This window comes from Muntiacus reevesi, chromosome 3, assembly GCF_963930625.1.
Source record: "Muntiacus reevesi chromosome 3, mMunRee1.1, whole genome shotgun sequence".
NCBI classification, from domain to species: Eukaryota; Metazoa; Chordata; class Mammalia; order Artiodactyla; family Cervidae; genus Muntiacus; species Muntiacus reevesi.
In genome coordinates, this window is record NC_089251.1 from 247,807,315 (window position 1) to 247,823,115 (window position 15,801).

General features: G+C 38.1%; 1 protein-coding gene across 2 annotated transcripts in view; it reads right to left on the bottom strand.

Annotated features, from left to right (window-relative positions):
- Positions 1 to 9,710: 9,710 nt before the first annotated feature.
- WIPF1 (WAS/WASL interacting protein family member 1) overlaps positions 9,711 to 15,801 on the bottom strand; it is a 123,778-nt gene continuing 117,687 nt past the window's right edge. For both annotated transcript variants that reach the window (XM_065931786.1, XM_065931787.1), the window contains exon 8: positions 9,711 to 11,584. In XM_065931786.1, coding sequence (XP_065787858.1) covers positions 11,529 to 11,584 — 56 coding nt within the window. In that variant the 3' untranslated portion in view covers positions 9,711 to 11,528. The remainder of the gene's footprint in view (positions 11,585 to 15,801) is intronic.

Consider the following 15,801-nt stretch of genomic DNA (forward strand, 5'->3'; position numbering starts at 1 on the left):
TAACAAACACATGAAAAGATGCTCAACATCACTCATCATCAGAGAAATGCAAATCAAAACCACAATGAGGTACCATTACACGCCAGTCAGGATGGCTGCTATCCAAAAGTCTACAAGCAATAAATGCTGGAGAGGGTGTGGAGAAAAGGGAACCCTCTTACACTGTTGGTGGGAATGCAAACTAGTACAGCCACTATGGAAAACAGTGTGGAGATTTCTTAAAAAACTGGAAATAGAACTGCCATATGACCCAGCAATACCACTTCTAGGCATACACACTGAGGAATCCAGATCTGAAAGAGACACGTGCACCCCAATGTTCATTGCAGCACTGTTTATAATAGCCAGGACATGGAAGCAACCCAGATGCCCATCAGCAGATGAATGGATAAGGAAGCTGTGGTACATATACACCATGGAATATTACTCAGCCGTTAAAAAGAATTCATTTGAATCAGTTCTAATGAGATGGATGAAACTGGAGCCCATTATACAGAGTGAAGTAAGCCAGAAAGATAAAGAACATTACAGTATACTAACACATATATACGGAATTTAGATAGATGGTGGCGATAACCCTATATGCAAAACAGAAAAAGAGACACAGAAGTACAGAACAGACTTTTGAACTCTGGGGGAGAACGTGAGGGTGGGATGTTTTGAAAGAACAGCATGTATATTATCTATGGTGAAACGGACCACCAGCCCAGGTGGGATACATGAGTCAGGTGCTTGGGCCTGGTGCACTGGGAGGACCCTGAGGAGTCGGGAGGGGAGGGAGGTGGGAGGGGGGATCGGGATGGGGAATACGTGTAACTATATGGCTGATTCATGTCAATGTATGACAAAACCCACTGAAATGTTGTGAAGTGATTGGCCTCCAACTAATAAAATAATATTTAAAAAAAAAAAAAAAAAAAGGTAACTGTTGTCTGATAAGATAAGCTGAAAGGTACAAGTATGTAACATCCCTTTCAAAACCTTAAGGTAAAGATTATGATTACTCCTCAAGCTAAAAAGAACTAAAAAGTTGAAAGAAACTAGGTCACTTAAAGAGACGATGTGCCCTGGGTGGTAAATGCTGGTCCAGGTCTGAAGCAGTACATAGCCCAATGAGGAAAACAAGGACGAGGAGTTTTCCATGAGATTATATGTATTCAGTTGAGCCTATATTGTCTTTTATGTGTGTATGTATTTATTATTTTACTTAAAAAAATTGAAGCATGTTTGATTTACAGTATTTTATTAGTTTCAGGTATACGGCATAGTGATTCAGTATTTTTCGGACTGTAGTCCATTATAGGCTACTACAAGATGATGGCTGTAATTCCCTGTGTCATACAGTACATTCTTATTAGCTATTTTATACATAGTAGTTTGTATTTGTTAACCCATACCCCTAATTTGTCCCTTACCCCTGTCCTCTCCCCTTTGGTAACCACAAGTTTTCTATATCTGTGAGTCTGTTTCTGATCTGCATATATATTCATTTGTATTATTTTTTAGTTCCCACATATAAGTGATAATCTTATAGAATATGTTTTTGTATGATTTTTCCCACTAAATATAGTATTTTCTAGGTCCATCCACATTGCTCCAAATGGCAAAATTTTGTTCTTTTTTATAGCTGAGTAGTATTCCATTGTATGTGTGTATGTAGCACATCTTAATCCAGTCATCTGTTGATAGACTCTTGGGTTGCTCCTATGTCTGGGCTATTATAAATAGTACTGCTTTGAACATTAGGGTGCATATATCTTTTTGAATTAGTGTTTTGTTTTTTTCTGGATAAATGCTAGGAATAGAATTGCTAGAGCATATGGTAGTTCTGTTATTAGTTTTCTGAGGAATCTCAAAGGTTTCTTTTTCTCCACATCCTCTCCAACATTTGTTTTTTTGTAGACTTTTTGATGATGGCCATTCTGACAGGTGTGAGGTGATATCTCATTGTGGTTTTGATTTGCATTTGTCTAATAATTAGTGGTGGTGAACTTCTTTTCATGTGCCTGTTAACCATCCAAATGTTTTCTTTGGGAAAATATCTATTCAGATCTTCTGCCCATTTTCTGATCGGGTTGTTCTTCTGATATCAAGTTGCATTAGCTGTTTACATATTTTGGATACTAATCCTTTGTTGGTCACATTATTTGCAAATATTTTCTCCCCCCATTCCACAGTTCATCTTTTCATTATGTCATTTGTTTCCTTTGCTAAGCAAAAGCTTTTAAATTTAATCAGACCTCATTTTTTGTTTTTGCTGTTCTTTTTTTTGCCTTAGGAAACTGATCCAAAAATATTGCTACAATTTATATCAAAGCTGAAGCTCCAATACTTTGGCCACCTGATGCGAAGAGCTGACTTATTGGAAAAGACCCTGATGCTGGGAAAGATTGAGGGCAGGAGGAGAAGGGGATGACAGAGGATGAGATGGTTGGATGGCATCACCGACTCAATGGAAATGGGCTTGGGTGGACTCTGGGAGTTAGTGATGGACAGGGAGGCCTGGAGTGCTGCGTTTCATGGGGTCGCAAAGAGTCAGACACGATTGAACGACTGAGCTGAACTGAACTGATGTCAAAGAGTGCTCTGCCTATGTTCTCTTCTAGGAGTTTTTTGCTTTCCATTCTTACATTTAGGTCTTAAACCATTTTGAATTTATTGTTTTATTTGGTGTGAGGGAATGTTCTAATTTCATAGTTTTAATCTCATTGTTGGCTGTCCAGTTTACCCATCACCACTTCTTGAAGAGTTTGTCTTTTCTCCAGTGTATATTTTTGTTGTAGGTTAAGTGACCATAGGTGCATGGGTTTATTTCTGGGCTCTGTATTGCTCTATTGACCCCTGTGTCTTTTTGTGCCAGTACCATACTCTTTAAGTTACTATAGCTATGTAGTATAGTCTGAAATCTGGGAGGGCTATATCTGCAGCTTTGTTCTTCCTCAAGATTATTTTTTTGGGGTCTGTTGTGGTCTCTGTGAATTTTAGGATTATTTGTTCTAATCTAATTATCTGTGGGCAGTACAATGACTGAATTATTTTAGAAATAGCCATAGGCCACTCTATAGTACAGAGGAAGCAAACGCTTTTGCTCTCTACTCTTTATCTGGAATTCTCATTTTACTCTTATAGAAAGCCTGTGGCTTAAACTTTTTTTAAGACAATCACTTTGTTCAAGTTCTATATGAGAACCTGAGGAGGACCATAATGTGAGGACAGATCCAGGTTTTGTGAGGCTGGAAGCTTTAGATAATTTAGGGGGCTCTATTGTTTAAAAGAATACAGTAATAAATTTAAACATTTGATACAAAAGTGAGGAATTAGAAGGAAGCAATCCTTCCAAGTGGTGGTCACAAAGGTGGAGTTTCATTTATTTCCTAGAAACGTGCCTCTGGAAGCAAAATTTTAAGATAAAGGGATTTGCAATAGAATGTTGATGGGTGGGACATTTCCAAACATTCACCAGTGAGAGAAATACATATATGCTACATGTAGCTCCAGAGATAGACACTAAGCCCCAAATGGTCAGAGCAGAGAGAAGCAGGGCTGTGATGCAGACAGCAGAGGAGGGCCGCTCTAAATTCTACATGCAGGAAGCCTTCAGTTACTCAGAATGCTTAAGAGAACTGAGTAGACTTTTCAAGTTAATCAAAAACAACAACAAAACCCCCTCATTTATTGGCCATCAAAACTTAAAAATAATACAATCTTTTTCTTTGTTTCAATTTCCCCATAGGTTTAAGAACTTAAAAAAAAAAAAAAAATCAATCCATGTAATTTACCAATTGAGTTTAAGAAAAAAAGAAACCAAATAATTACTTAGAGGAGGAAATAATAAAGTATTTATTCTCGCCTTAATAGAGAATCCTCTGTTGCTTGGGTGACTGAAGTAGTGCCCATTCGTGGTGGAAACATGGATGTTGATCTCCTTAACTGCCTCTCAGAGATCATTCAACTGGTAGAGTTATGGTGGGAACATTGGTTTGACTGTGGTGAAGCTATAAATGCTCAATTAAGATTTATTGAATGAATTAATGAACCAAATGAATGGTTCCAGTTTGGATAAATCAGAGCAGTTTCAGAAGCATTTTTATTCCTAAGAATTCTATAATCAAATTTTATCAAACTCTTGAATGCATTGAAAACTCCTTCCTGAATATGGCCTACATTTGACAGCAAAAGGATTAGGAAATGGAAGGAAACTTTTACTGAGCGCCTGACATATGCCAGGTATTTTGCTGATGTCTGTGTATTTCTTTAAGCTCTGTAACCATTTTGTGCTGTTGGAAACTAGATCTCAGGGCTAAATAACTTGTCGGTGGCCTTTCAGGGAGCAAGTGGCATAGCTAGGATTGTTGTACTAAACCAACTATGATTAGCACTCCCTTCCACTTTCAATAGTGTTCTACTGTGGATCATAAAGTCTAAGGCTGCCCTATATATGAGGTCTTGATTCTATGATTTCAAATTGAACCTAATAATTTTTTTGATTACTGAAGCAACAGGAATTTTCATTTCCCAGGCCTGTGAAGTATGAGGGACTGACAGCACATGAAGTGACCCCTGTCTAGAGTTTGCTTTACATTTCTGATACAGAAATTCTGCTATTTCTCCTTTAAAAGTATAGTTGTTAATCCCCTTCTGGTCAGTTTGGTTCTAGTTAATTTGGGATTATTATATAAATATTTACTTCTACTAATAGTGGCTACCATTTATTGAGTGCTTAGAATAAGTCAGGCTAAGTACATGGTCTCATTTAATGCGTTTATTAATATTATAAGATAGTTTCTTACTTTCTAGATAAGGAAACTGAAACTTAGAGCAATTAAGTGACTTGAAGGAAGAGATGAAAGCAGATTTTCCTAGTCTCTTAACCTTTATACTACATTAAGATGTGTATACAAACACACAGCAGATAATTTAAAAAACTGTCAAAGTTGGAGACAAGATGGCAGGTAGAAGGACTTGAGTTCACCTTCTCTCATGATAACACCAAAATCACAACTGACTGCTGAACCACCACTGACAAAAAAGATCCGAACCTACCAAAAAAGACATTCTACCCCAAAGAAGAAGCCACAACAAGATGGTAGGGGGTACTTTTGTGATATAGTCAAATCCCATATTTCCAAGTGGGTGACCTACAAACTGTAAAATAATTATATTGCTGAGGATCTCCTACAGGAGTGAGAGTTCTGAGCCCCATGTCAGGCTCCCCAGCCTAGAGGTCTGGCACTGGAAGGAGGAACCCCAGGAGCACTTGGCTTTGAAATAGGCAGGGCTTGAGTGCAGAAACTCCACAGGACTGAGGGAAACAGATTCTACTCTTAGAGGGCTCACACAAGCTTTCACTCTGGGACCCGGGGAAAAGCAATGACACCATAGAAGCCTGGGCCAGACCTACCTGTGAGTCTCTGAGAGTCTCTTGCGGAGGCAGCAGTCAGCTGTGGTTTACTGCGGAGGCAAGGACACTGGTGGCAGATGCACCAGGGAATGCTCATCTGCATGAATCCTCCTGGAGGTTGCCATTTTGGCACCGAGACCTGGTCCCACCCAACAGCCTACAGGCTCCAATGCTGGGACACCTCAGGCCAAACAACCAACAAGGTTGGAACACAGCCCCACCCATCAGCAGACAGGCTGCCTGAAGTCATCCTGAGCCAAGAGCTGCCAATAAACACACCCCTTAACATGGCGCTGCCCATCAGAGTGACAAGACCCCGTTCCACCCACCAGTGGACAGGCACCGGTCCCTCCCACCAGGAAGCCCCTGGACCAAATTCACCCATAAGGGGCAGACTCCAGAACTAAGAAGAATGACAATTCTGTAGCATGAGGAATGGAGACCACAAACACAGAAAGTTAGGCAAAATGAGACAGTAGAGAAATATGTTCTAGATGAAGGAACAAGATAAAACCCCAGAAGAACAACTAACAATAAGAACAACAAGAAACAGGCAATGTACCTGAAAAAGAATTCAGAGTATTGACAGTAAAGATCACTCAAGATCTCGGAAAAAGAAGGGAGGCGCAGACCAAGAGGATACAAGAAATGTTTTATGAAGAGCTAGAAGATTTAAAGAACAAACAAACAGATATGAACAATACAATAACTGAAATAAAAATTACACTGGAAGGAATCCATAACAGAATAAATGAGCAGAAGAAGGAATAAGTGAGCTGGAAGATCAGTAGAAATCATAGCAGGGGAACAAAATAAAAAAGAATGAAAAAAAAGTGAGGACAATCTAAGAGACGTCTGGGACAACATTAAATACACCAATATTCACATTATGGGGGCCCCAGAAGGAGAACAGAAAGAGAAAGGGTCTGAGAAAATATTTGAAAAAAGATAATAGTCGAAAACTTCCCTAACATGGGAAAGGAAATAGTCACTCAAGTCCAGGAATCCCTGAGAGTTCCATACAGGATAAACCCAAGGAGGAATACACTGAGACACATATTAATCAAATTGACCAAAGTTAAAGACAAAGATAAAATATTAAAAGCAACAAAGGAAAAGCAAAAAATAGTATACAAGATAATCTCCATAAGGTTATCAGCTGACTTCCCAGCAGAAATTCTGCAGGCCAGAAGAGAGTGGCTTGATATATTTAAAGCAATGAAAGGGAAAAACCTACAGTCAAGAATACTCTACCTATCAAGACTCTTGTACAGATTTGACAGAGAAAATAAAAAACTTTACAAACAAGCAAAAGCTAAGAGAATTCAGCACCATCAAACCAATTTCACAACAAATGCTAAAGAAACTTCTCTAAAAACCTTGCTAATATCAAGTATTTATAAAGACATGGAACAAGAGGATGTCGCATGCAGTGTAGCACAGTAGAAATCTGTGCATCACCTATTAAAACTGACCAGTCAATTCTATTCCTACACACTTATGGATGCTAGCAAAATTCTTGCACATGTACACCAGGAGATGAGAATACAGTTTATAACAGTATTATTTGTAATAAATAAAAACAACCTGAAATTTCCATTAACAGTGAAATAAACAAACAAAATGTGATACAATCGTAGCGTGGACTATCAAATAGCTGTGGACAGCAAGTGGCATGGACAAGTCTCAGTAATGCTGAGGGGGATAAAATAAGTCCCTGAAAAATATATTCCAGCAGTCAGGAAAAGATGAGATTCTGAAAACTGAGAAGTAAGTTAGACAAAGAGAAGAAAGGACACTGCAGTCAGGGAGACAAGGAACAGCAAGACCCATTTAGGAACTGCAGATGCATGACACCTCCTCTGACATATGTGTCCCTAACACGGAATTCTGATATACCTGAATTCACTTCTGGATACCTTTTTTTGAACCATGAGAAATTCTGTAAGTGAATTAACTGCTTATTAGGAATAGTTGTAGGAGAAGAGTGAGGATGGAAAGTCAATAAAAGATAAAGTAGTTAGAAAAGAAATAGAGATGATTACAATTAATTCCCCTCTAGGAAGCCAGGTGGGGGAAATTAAATCTTGTGGTTCTGCCTGCCCTCCAGTAGCATCCTAAAGAGGAATGGAGCAAAGGTCAATGTCAGTCATGCTTCAGTGTCAAGATTACCAAGATTAAAGGAAGATACACTAACCTGGGGGCTTCCCTAGTGGCTCAGATGGTAAAGAATCCACCTGCAATGCAGGAGACCCGGATTCGATCCCTGGGTTGCAAAAATCCTCTGGAGGAGGAAACGGCAACCCACTCCAGTATTCTTACCTGGAGAATCCCATGGACAGAGGAGCCCGTACAGTCCATGGGGTCGCAAAGAGTCGGATATGACTGCGTGACTAACACACACGCTAACCTGAAGATTGAAAGCTATACTAACCTGGAGATTGAAGAGAGATTTTAAAAGTCAAAGACAACTAAAGCTTTTCTCTGTGCTTTTTCCACCTCAAGCACTTAAGTTATGGTGTCTGAGATCACAATGGGAATGATCAATGGTGTTTTTAAAAGAAAATATTTGTGTCCAGAAAGAAAGGTTACTATAGTAGAGTTTAGTACTCAATTTATTGAAGCTATAAACTCAGAAATTGTTTTTTATGGCTGTTTAAATTCAGTTTGCAAATCTTGCTTCTTTTTTCCCCCCTAAGAAATATAGTAATTGTCCAAAAACAAACAAAAAACAAACAAAAACTCTATTGAAAGTGAAAAGTAAAAAAACCCTATTGGGCCTCCTAAATTTCCACTGGCCTTTCCTTATTTATCAGTGTCAGTGATAATCTTTGTAATTACATCTTCCATTCTTTCCACCATCCATCATTTACCTCAGAGTAGAGGCATTTTCCTCAAGTAAACAGACAACAAATTTTGACTAAGATGCAAGTTCTCAGGAAATACAAGGAGATTAGAAAGTGGATTGCACTAAATATTTACTTACTCTTATGGACCTTCTTCTTTTTTCAGTTTGTCTTTCTTTACCAGAGTATAAAGCAGAAATCAGACACTTGTTTTTTCACTTATATTTACATAGACAGTACTTAAAATAAAACCCACCAGATGACAGTCTTACCATTCTGCTTTTATTTATTGTCTGGCTAATTTACAAAGACGCAGATATCTAGGGTAGGTCCTACCCCACCATATAAACTATCCTGATGACATAGGTACCAAAATGTGCATGTTTACATAGTACAGTGGTATGAAAAACATTTTCTTGCTTTACAGTCCCTCACTATAAATAGGGAAAAATTAATTTCATCATGCCAGAAGATTTTGGGCACTTTAACAGTCATCACATATCTGCTACTAAAATAACAAAATTGATATTACAAGTTAAAATATAAAGGCCTAACAGTTTTTACAAATACGCAAATAATCTGCTACTTAGACATAAAAAGTCAATTTCTCTCAAATCACCAAGTAAGGCACCATTGGATTAAACATTTTTCTTGGTTTTTACTAAATAAAATGCATACTGAAATAAATACTGAACACTGAATTTTAATACTGTAATACATTTCCATATAAAATGACATGTAAATGTTAAAATACTGTATTGCATCTTGAATACATTTATCTGAAAACTTTATGGAAAAAAACATATGTAAGCTCTGGTTTCAGGGAAGGATGTATTAATTTCTGTTATCTGCTATAGTTAAAGATTTTAGCATAGAATTTATTCAAAGTTTTGGACACAATTAGGTTTCCAAATTTCAAAGAAAGAGTGTACATGTATTAATGGGATATTCACTTAAAAATACATTTTAAAACATCTCTATCTTGGATGAATAGCAACTCTGAGCTGTGACCCTGTTTCACACTTTAGGATGGTACCTGCAAAGTTGGAATATACATAGAAATTGGCTATTCTTACTACCCCTTACAAAATTCAGACCCATTTTTTGGGGGCCAGATTTTTCTCTGCCATGTTTGCTAGGAGAGTTCAACTCCCTCTTTCCTGAAGTGGGTCAACATGCTTTTATCATAGGGATTTTTACCAACTATTGATATCTGATCAAAGAATTCAAAATAAAATGATGCCATATTATCAAAATATTAGAGATTAAAAGCTTTTTTCTGAAAATACTTTACCAAGTTTGTTACACCTTTATATTCCTTGATTTTCTTTGGGTAAAGGGCCCCAAGTGAATGTATGAAAGACACATGGAATGGTAGAGGAGAAGTGGGGAAAAACCCAAGTTATCTAATGTACTAATAAACCCAGAACTTTGGCAAGGAAAGTTATAAAAATACAATATACTCAAATGGGCAACTTCATAATTTATTAGACATCCCATTTATTAGAATTCTAAGTTCTTTTGATTTTATAAAAATGAAACAATTATTCTATAAATATGAATGCTTCTTTCAAATTTTTCTTTGGATTGATTTCTTATTAGCATCTCCCAGGAATACATGAACAATACACTGAAACCATGATACAAAGTTTAGGTAGATATACATATACATATATAGCTGTGAACTTTTAAAAAATAAGTAATGGTAATTTTAAACATAATCAACTATATAAAACATCTAAATGGAAATAATTTTTTCCAAGTCTATAGCTAGATTTAAAAGTCCCAGTAAAGTTTTGTAAACAAAATCATACAAAAAAGGCAAGGCTGGCTCATCCCTATGGTCCTCTGGGGGAGCTTTATTTGCATAGATCCAAGGCAAACGATTCTCCCAGATAGATTCAAAACAAGTTCCCTCCAATTTCCAGCAGCAATCTCTTTCTCTCAACCCCATAAGCATCAGATTTCGAATTTGAGTTTTGCCCATCAATTCAAATCTGTTCCCTTCCTCCACATTTCTGATTTGCTACCTCTCCCTGACTTTCCCCAACTATGGAGCCTATGAGCCTCCTGCCATAAGGAACAAGCTGGGCTGGAGAGGAGTGAAGCCACTTGAAACGCATAAGGCAGGAGGCCAACCAACAGGCGAGCTTAAGGAAGCTGGTTCTGAGCTAGAGCCCCGACTGGCTTTCAGGTTCTTTTCAATGGCTTTATTCCACATAACTGTAAACCCTATTAGATCAATTTCTGACCTTGGTACTGTGAAGCAACACTTGTATACAGATTTCAAGGGAAGAGGGAAAATAAGGGAGCAAAATCTAAGGAAAACTATTTGCCAAACAAGGGTCCTAAGTTTATTTTTAGCTACCTCTTGAATTGCTATAGCTCATCTGGCCTTTTCTGTTTTTGAAACAAGAGGTGTTTGCACTAGGCTCTATCTTAGAGATCTGTACTGTCCAACATGGTAGCTACCAATCATGTGTTGCTACTGAGCACTTGAAATGTGACATGTCCAAATGGAGATGTGTTCCAAGTGTAAAGTATACACTGGAGTTTGAAGACTTAGTACCAAAAAAAAAAAAAAAAAATATATATATATATATATAAAATATCTCATTAAAATTGTTATACTGACTGCAAGTTGAAATGATATTTTGGATATCAGGGTTAAATAAAATATATTAAAATTAATTTCACCTATTTTCCTGTTTTATGTTGCTACTAGAAATTTTAAAATTGTTTACCTGGTTCACATTATATTTCTATTGAACAGCTCTGTCCCAGGGCTTACCTCTGACTGCCCAAGATTGGACATCTTTTAACTGCAAATATTTTATGTGAGCAACTTGTTTAGTTGGTCTGTGGTTCATGGAAACAGACAGGAGGTCAAACATGCAAAAAAAGGCATGGAAACAAACAACTCTCAGGGACCTTAATACTGTGGTTTGTAGTAAAAAAGCAGTGAATGTTTGAATATGGTTGGTTGAAAGCTGGGACACAATTTCATCGCTGCCTACTTGTCACAAAAGCCTGTCGATCCCCAAAGCAGCCAACAGGCTGTAGCTGAAGCAAGCAATAGCTTTAAGGATATACACAATATAAAAAGCGAGGTGCATACCTTGCTGCATACCCACCCTACACACACATATTCCCACATCACCTCCCTTCTTCCCTATTGCCATTAGGAAGGGAACAAGGGAGGACAGAGGACGAGGGTGTGCGACTTGGACAGCAATGACAGAGGGAGCTCTGGGGCTTGAGTGTAGAAGAGCAGGCAAGGATCACCTCGGGATGGGAGGAAGGGGTGGGGCACCCCTCTCTCTTCGGTTAGATCCACCTTGATGAAAAATTAGACAAAATACAAATTTTGGTTAGAAAACTTATGTTCTCACTGTAAAACTCAAGAATGGTTGCAAAAGTACCCACCACCCCCCACCTACCCATGATCAAGGCTGTAAACAACGAGCACACATCCATGAGAAATGAAAGGAAAAACCGGGTAAGGACCTGAACAAATTTTACTAGAGAAGGAGGACCTGCCACTGAACTTGTGGGAAGTTAAAGTACTTTAAAAATTACTTTTTTTCTCATCACAAACTTCGTATATGTGATTATACATATATATATTATAGACTGAGAAAATATGGATGAGAAAAACAAAACAAAAATTCATTAATACTTGTACCACCTGGAGATAACCTATAATGTCATGTGTATATCTGTTCTTTTTTCTTCCAAAAGCAGGATCATTTGAACATTTTTCAGTCATTCTTTATAAATACAATTATTAATGACATATTGCATTTTATTATAGAAGTATACTATATAGTTAATCTAATCAGTTCCCTTTTGTTGGGCATTCAGTTATCTTCTCCATTTCTAAATACTACTTTTTTGATAGCAGCCATCCTAATGAATGTAAAGTGTATTTCATTGTACTTTCATTTGTGTTTTCTTAATGGTTAGTGGTGGGATGACTCCACGATGGCGGAGTAGACAGAAGTGTGCTCATCTTCTTCTGCAAGAGCTCCAAAATTACAACTCACTGCTGAATAACCATTTACAGGAGAATGTTGGATTCCACCAAAAAAAGTTACTTCAGTATTCTTGCCATGATAACCCCATGAACAGTATGAAAAGGCAAAAAGATAGGACACTGAAAGATGAACTCCCCAGGTCGGTAGGTGCCCAATATACTACTGGAGATCAGTGAAGAAATAACTCCAGAAAGAATGAAGAGACAGGGCCAAAGCAAAAACAACACCCAGTTGTGGATGTGACTGGTGATGGAAGTAAAGTCCAATGCTGTCAAGAGCAATATTGCATAGGAACCTGCAATGTTAGGTCCATGAATTAAGGTAAATTGGAAGTGGTCAAACAAGAGATAGCAAGAGTGAACATCAACATTTTAGGAATCTGAACTAAAATGGACTGGAATGGGTGAATTTAACTCAGGTGACCACTATATCTACCACGGTGGGCAAGAATCCCTTAGAAGAAATGGAGTAGCCATCATAGTAAACAAAAGAGTGTGAAATGCAATCCCAAAAATGACAGAATGATCTGTTTGTTTCCAAGGCAAACCATTCAATATCACAGTAATCCAAGTCTATACTCCAACCAGTAATGCTGAAGAAGCTGAAGTTGAACAGCTCTATGAAGACCTACAAGACTTTCTAGAACTAACACCCAAAAAAAGATGTCCTTTTCGTTATAGGGGACTGGAATGCAAAAGTAGGAAGTCAAGAGATACCTGGAGTAACAGGCAAATTTGGCCTTGGAGTATAAAACAAAGCAGGTCAAAGGCTAACAAGAGTTTTGCAAAGAGAACACACTGGTCATAGCAACCACCCTCTTTCAACAACACAAGAGAAGACTCTACACATGGACATCACTAGATGGTCAATACTAAAATCAGATTGATTATATTTTTGCAGCCAAAGATGGAGAAGCTCTATACAGTCAGCAAAAACAAGACCAGGAATTGACTGTGGCTCAGATCATGAACTCCTTATTGCCAAATTCAGACTTAAATTGAAGAAAGTAGGGAAAACCACTAGACCATTCAGGTATGACCTAAATCAAATCCCTTACAATTATATAGTGGAAGTGAGAAATAGATTCAAGGAATTAGATCTGAGAGAGTGTCTGAAGAACTATCGACGAAGGTTCATGACATTCAAGGCAGTGATCAAGACCATCCCCAAGAAAAAGAAATGCAAAAAGGCAAGATGGTTGTCTGAGGAGGCCTTACAAATGGCTGAGAAAAGAAGAAGAGTAAAAGGCAAAGGAGAAAAGGAAAGATATACCCATTTGAATGCTGAGTTCCAAAGAATAGCAAGGAGAGACAGCAAAGTCTTCATAAGTGAGCAATGCAAAGAAATAGAGGAAAACAATAGAATGGGAAAGACTAGAGAGCTCTTCAAGAAAATTAGAGATACCAAGGGAACATTTCATGCAAAGATGGGCATAATAAAGGACAGAAATGGTATGGATCAAACAGAAGCAGAAGATATTAAGAAGAGGTGGCAACAATACACAGAAGAACTATACAAAAAAGATCTTCATGACCCAGATAATCATAATGGTGTGATCACTCATCTACAGCCAGACATCCTGGTATGTGAAGTCAAGTGGGCCTTAGGAAGCATCACTGTGAACAAAGCTAGTGGAGGTGATGGAATTCCAGCTGAGCTATTTCAAATCCTAAAAGATGATGCTGTGAAAGTGCTGCATTCAATATGCCAGAAAATTTGGAAAACTGAGCAGTGACCACAGGACTGGAAAAGGTCTGTTTTCATTCTAATCCCAAAGAAAGGCAATGATACTCAAATGTACAACTGCACTCATTTCACATGCTAGCAAAGTAATGCTCAAAATTCTCCAAGCCAGGCTTCAACAGTATGTGAACTGTGAACTTCCAGATGTTCAAACTGGATTTAGAAAAGGCAGAGGAACTAGCGATCAAATCACCAACATCCGTTGGATCATCGAAAAGGCAAGAGAGTTCCAGAAAAACATCTACTTCTGTTTTACTGACTACGCCAAAGCCTTTGACAGTATGGATCACCCCAAACTGGAAAATTCTTAAAGAGATGGGAATACCAGACCACCTGACCTGCCTCCTGGGAAATCTGTGTGCAGGTCAAGAAGCAACAGTTAGAGCTGGACATGGAACAACAGACTGGTACCAAATCAGGAAAGGAGTATGTCAAGGCTGTATATTGTTACCCTGCTTATTTAACTTATATGCAGAGTACATCATGAGAGTTGCTGTGCTGGATGAAGCACAAACTGGAATCAAGATTGCAGGGAGAAATATCAATAACCTCAGATATGCAGATGACACCACCCTTATGGCAGAAAATGAAGAAGAACTAAGAGCCTCATGATGAACGTGAAAGAGGAGAGTGAAAAAGTTGGCTTAAAACTCAACATTCAAAAAAAAAAAACAACTCAACATTCAGAAAATGAAGATCATGGCATCTGGTCCCATCACTTCATGGCAAATAGATGGGGAAACCACAGAAACAGTGAGAGATTTTATTTTTGGGGGCTCCAAAGTCACTGCAGATGGTGACTGCAGCCATGAAATTAAAAGATGTTTGCTTCTTGGAAGAAAAGCTATGACCAACCTAGACAGCATATTAAAAAGCAGAGATATTACTTTGCCAACAAAGGTCCGTCTAGTCAAAGCTATGGTTTTTCCAGTAGTCATGTATGGGATGTGAGAGTTGGACTACAAAGAAAGCTGACCACCAAAGAATTGATGCTTTGAACTGTGGTGTTGGAGAAGACTCTTGAGAGTCCCTTGGACTGCAAGGAGATCAAATCAGTCAATCCTAAAGGAAATCAGTCCTGAATATTTATTGGAAGGACTGATGTTGAAGCTGAAAGTCCAATACTTTGGCCACCTGATGTGAAGAACTGACTCACTGGAAAAGACCCTGATGCTGGGAAAGATTGAAGGCTGGAGGAGAAGGGAACGACAGAGGATAAGATGGTTGGTTGGCATCACTGACTCTATGGACATGAGTTTGAGTAAGCTCCAGGAGTTGCTGATGGACAGGGAAGCCTGGCATGCTGCAGTCCATGGGGTCACAAAGAGTCGGACGCAACTGAGCGACTGAACTGAACTGAATGATTAGTGATGTTGAGCATCTTTTCATGTGCTTATTAGCAATCAGTATATCTTCTTTCAAGAAATATCTATTCAAATATTCAACTCATTTTAAAAATTGGGTTTTGTTGTTGAGTTGTAGGAATTCTTTATATATTCTAGATATTAATCTTTTATCGCATATATTATTTGCAAATATTTTATCTCATTTCATGGATTGTCTCTTCTCTGTCTTAATGGTGTTCTTTTAAAAACTATGGGGTGGGGAGGGAGGCAGGAGGGGCGATCGGGATGGGGAACACATGTAAATCCATGGCTGATTCATGTCAATGTATGGCAAAAACCACTACAATATTGTAGAGTAATTAGCCTCCAACTAATAAAAACAAATGGTAAAAAAAAAAAAACTATGCATATCTGTGGGCTATTAGCAC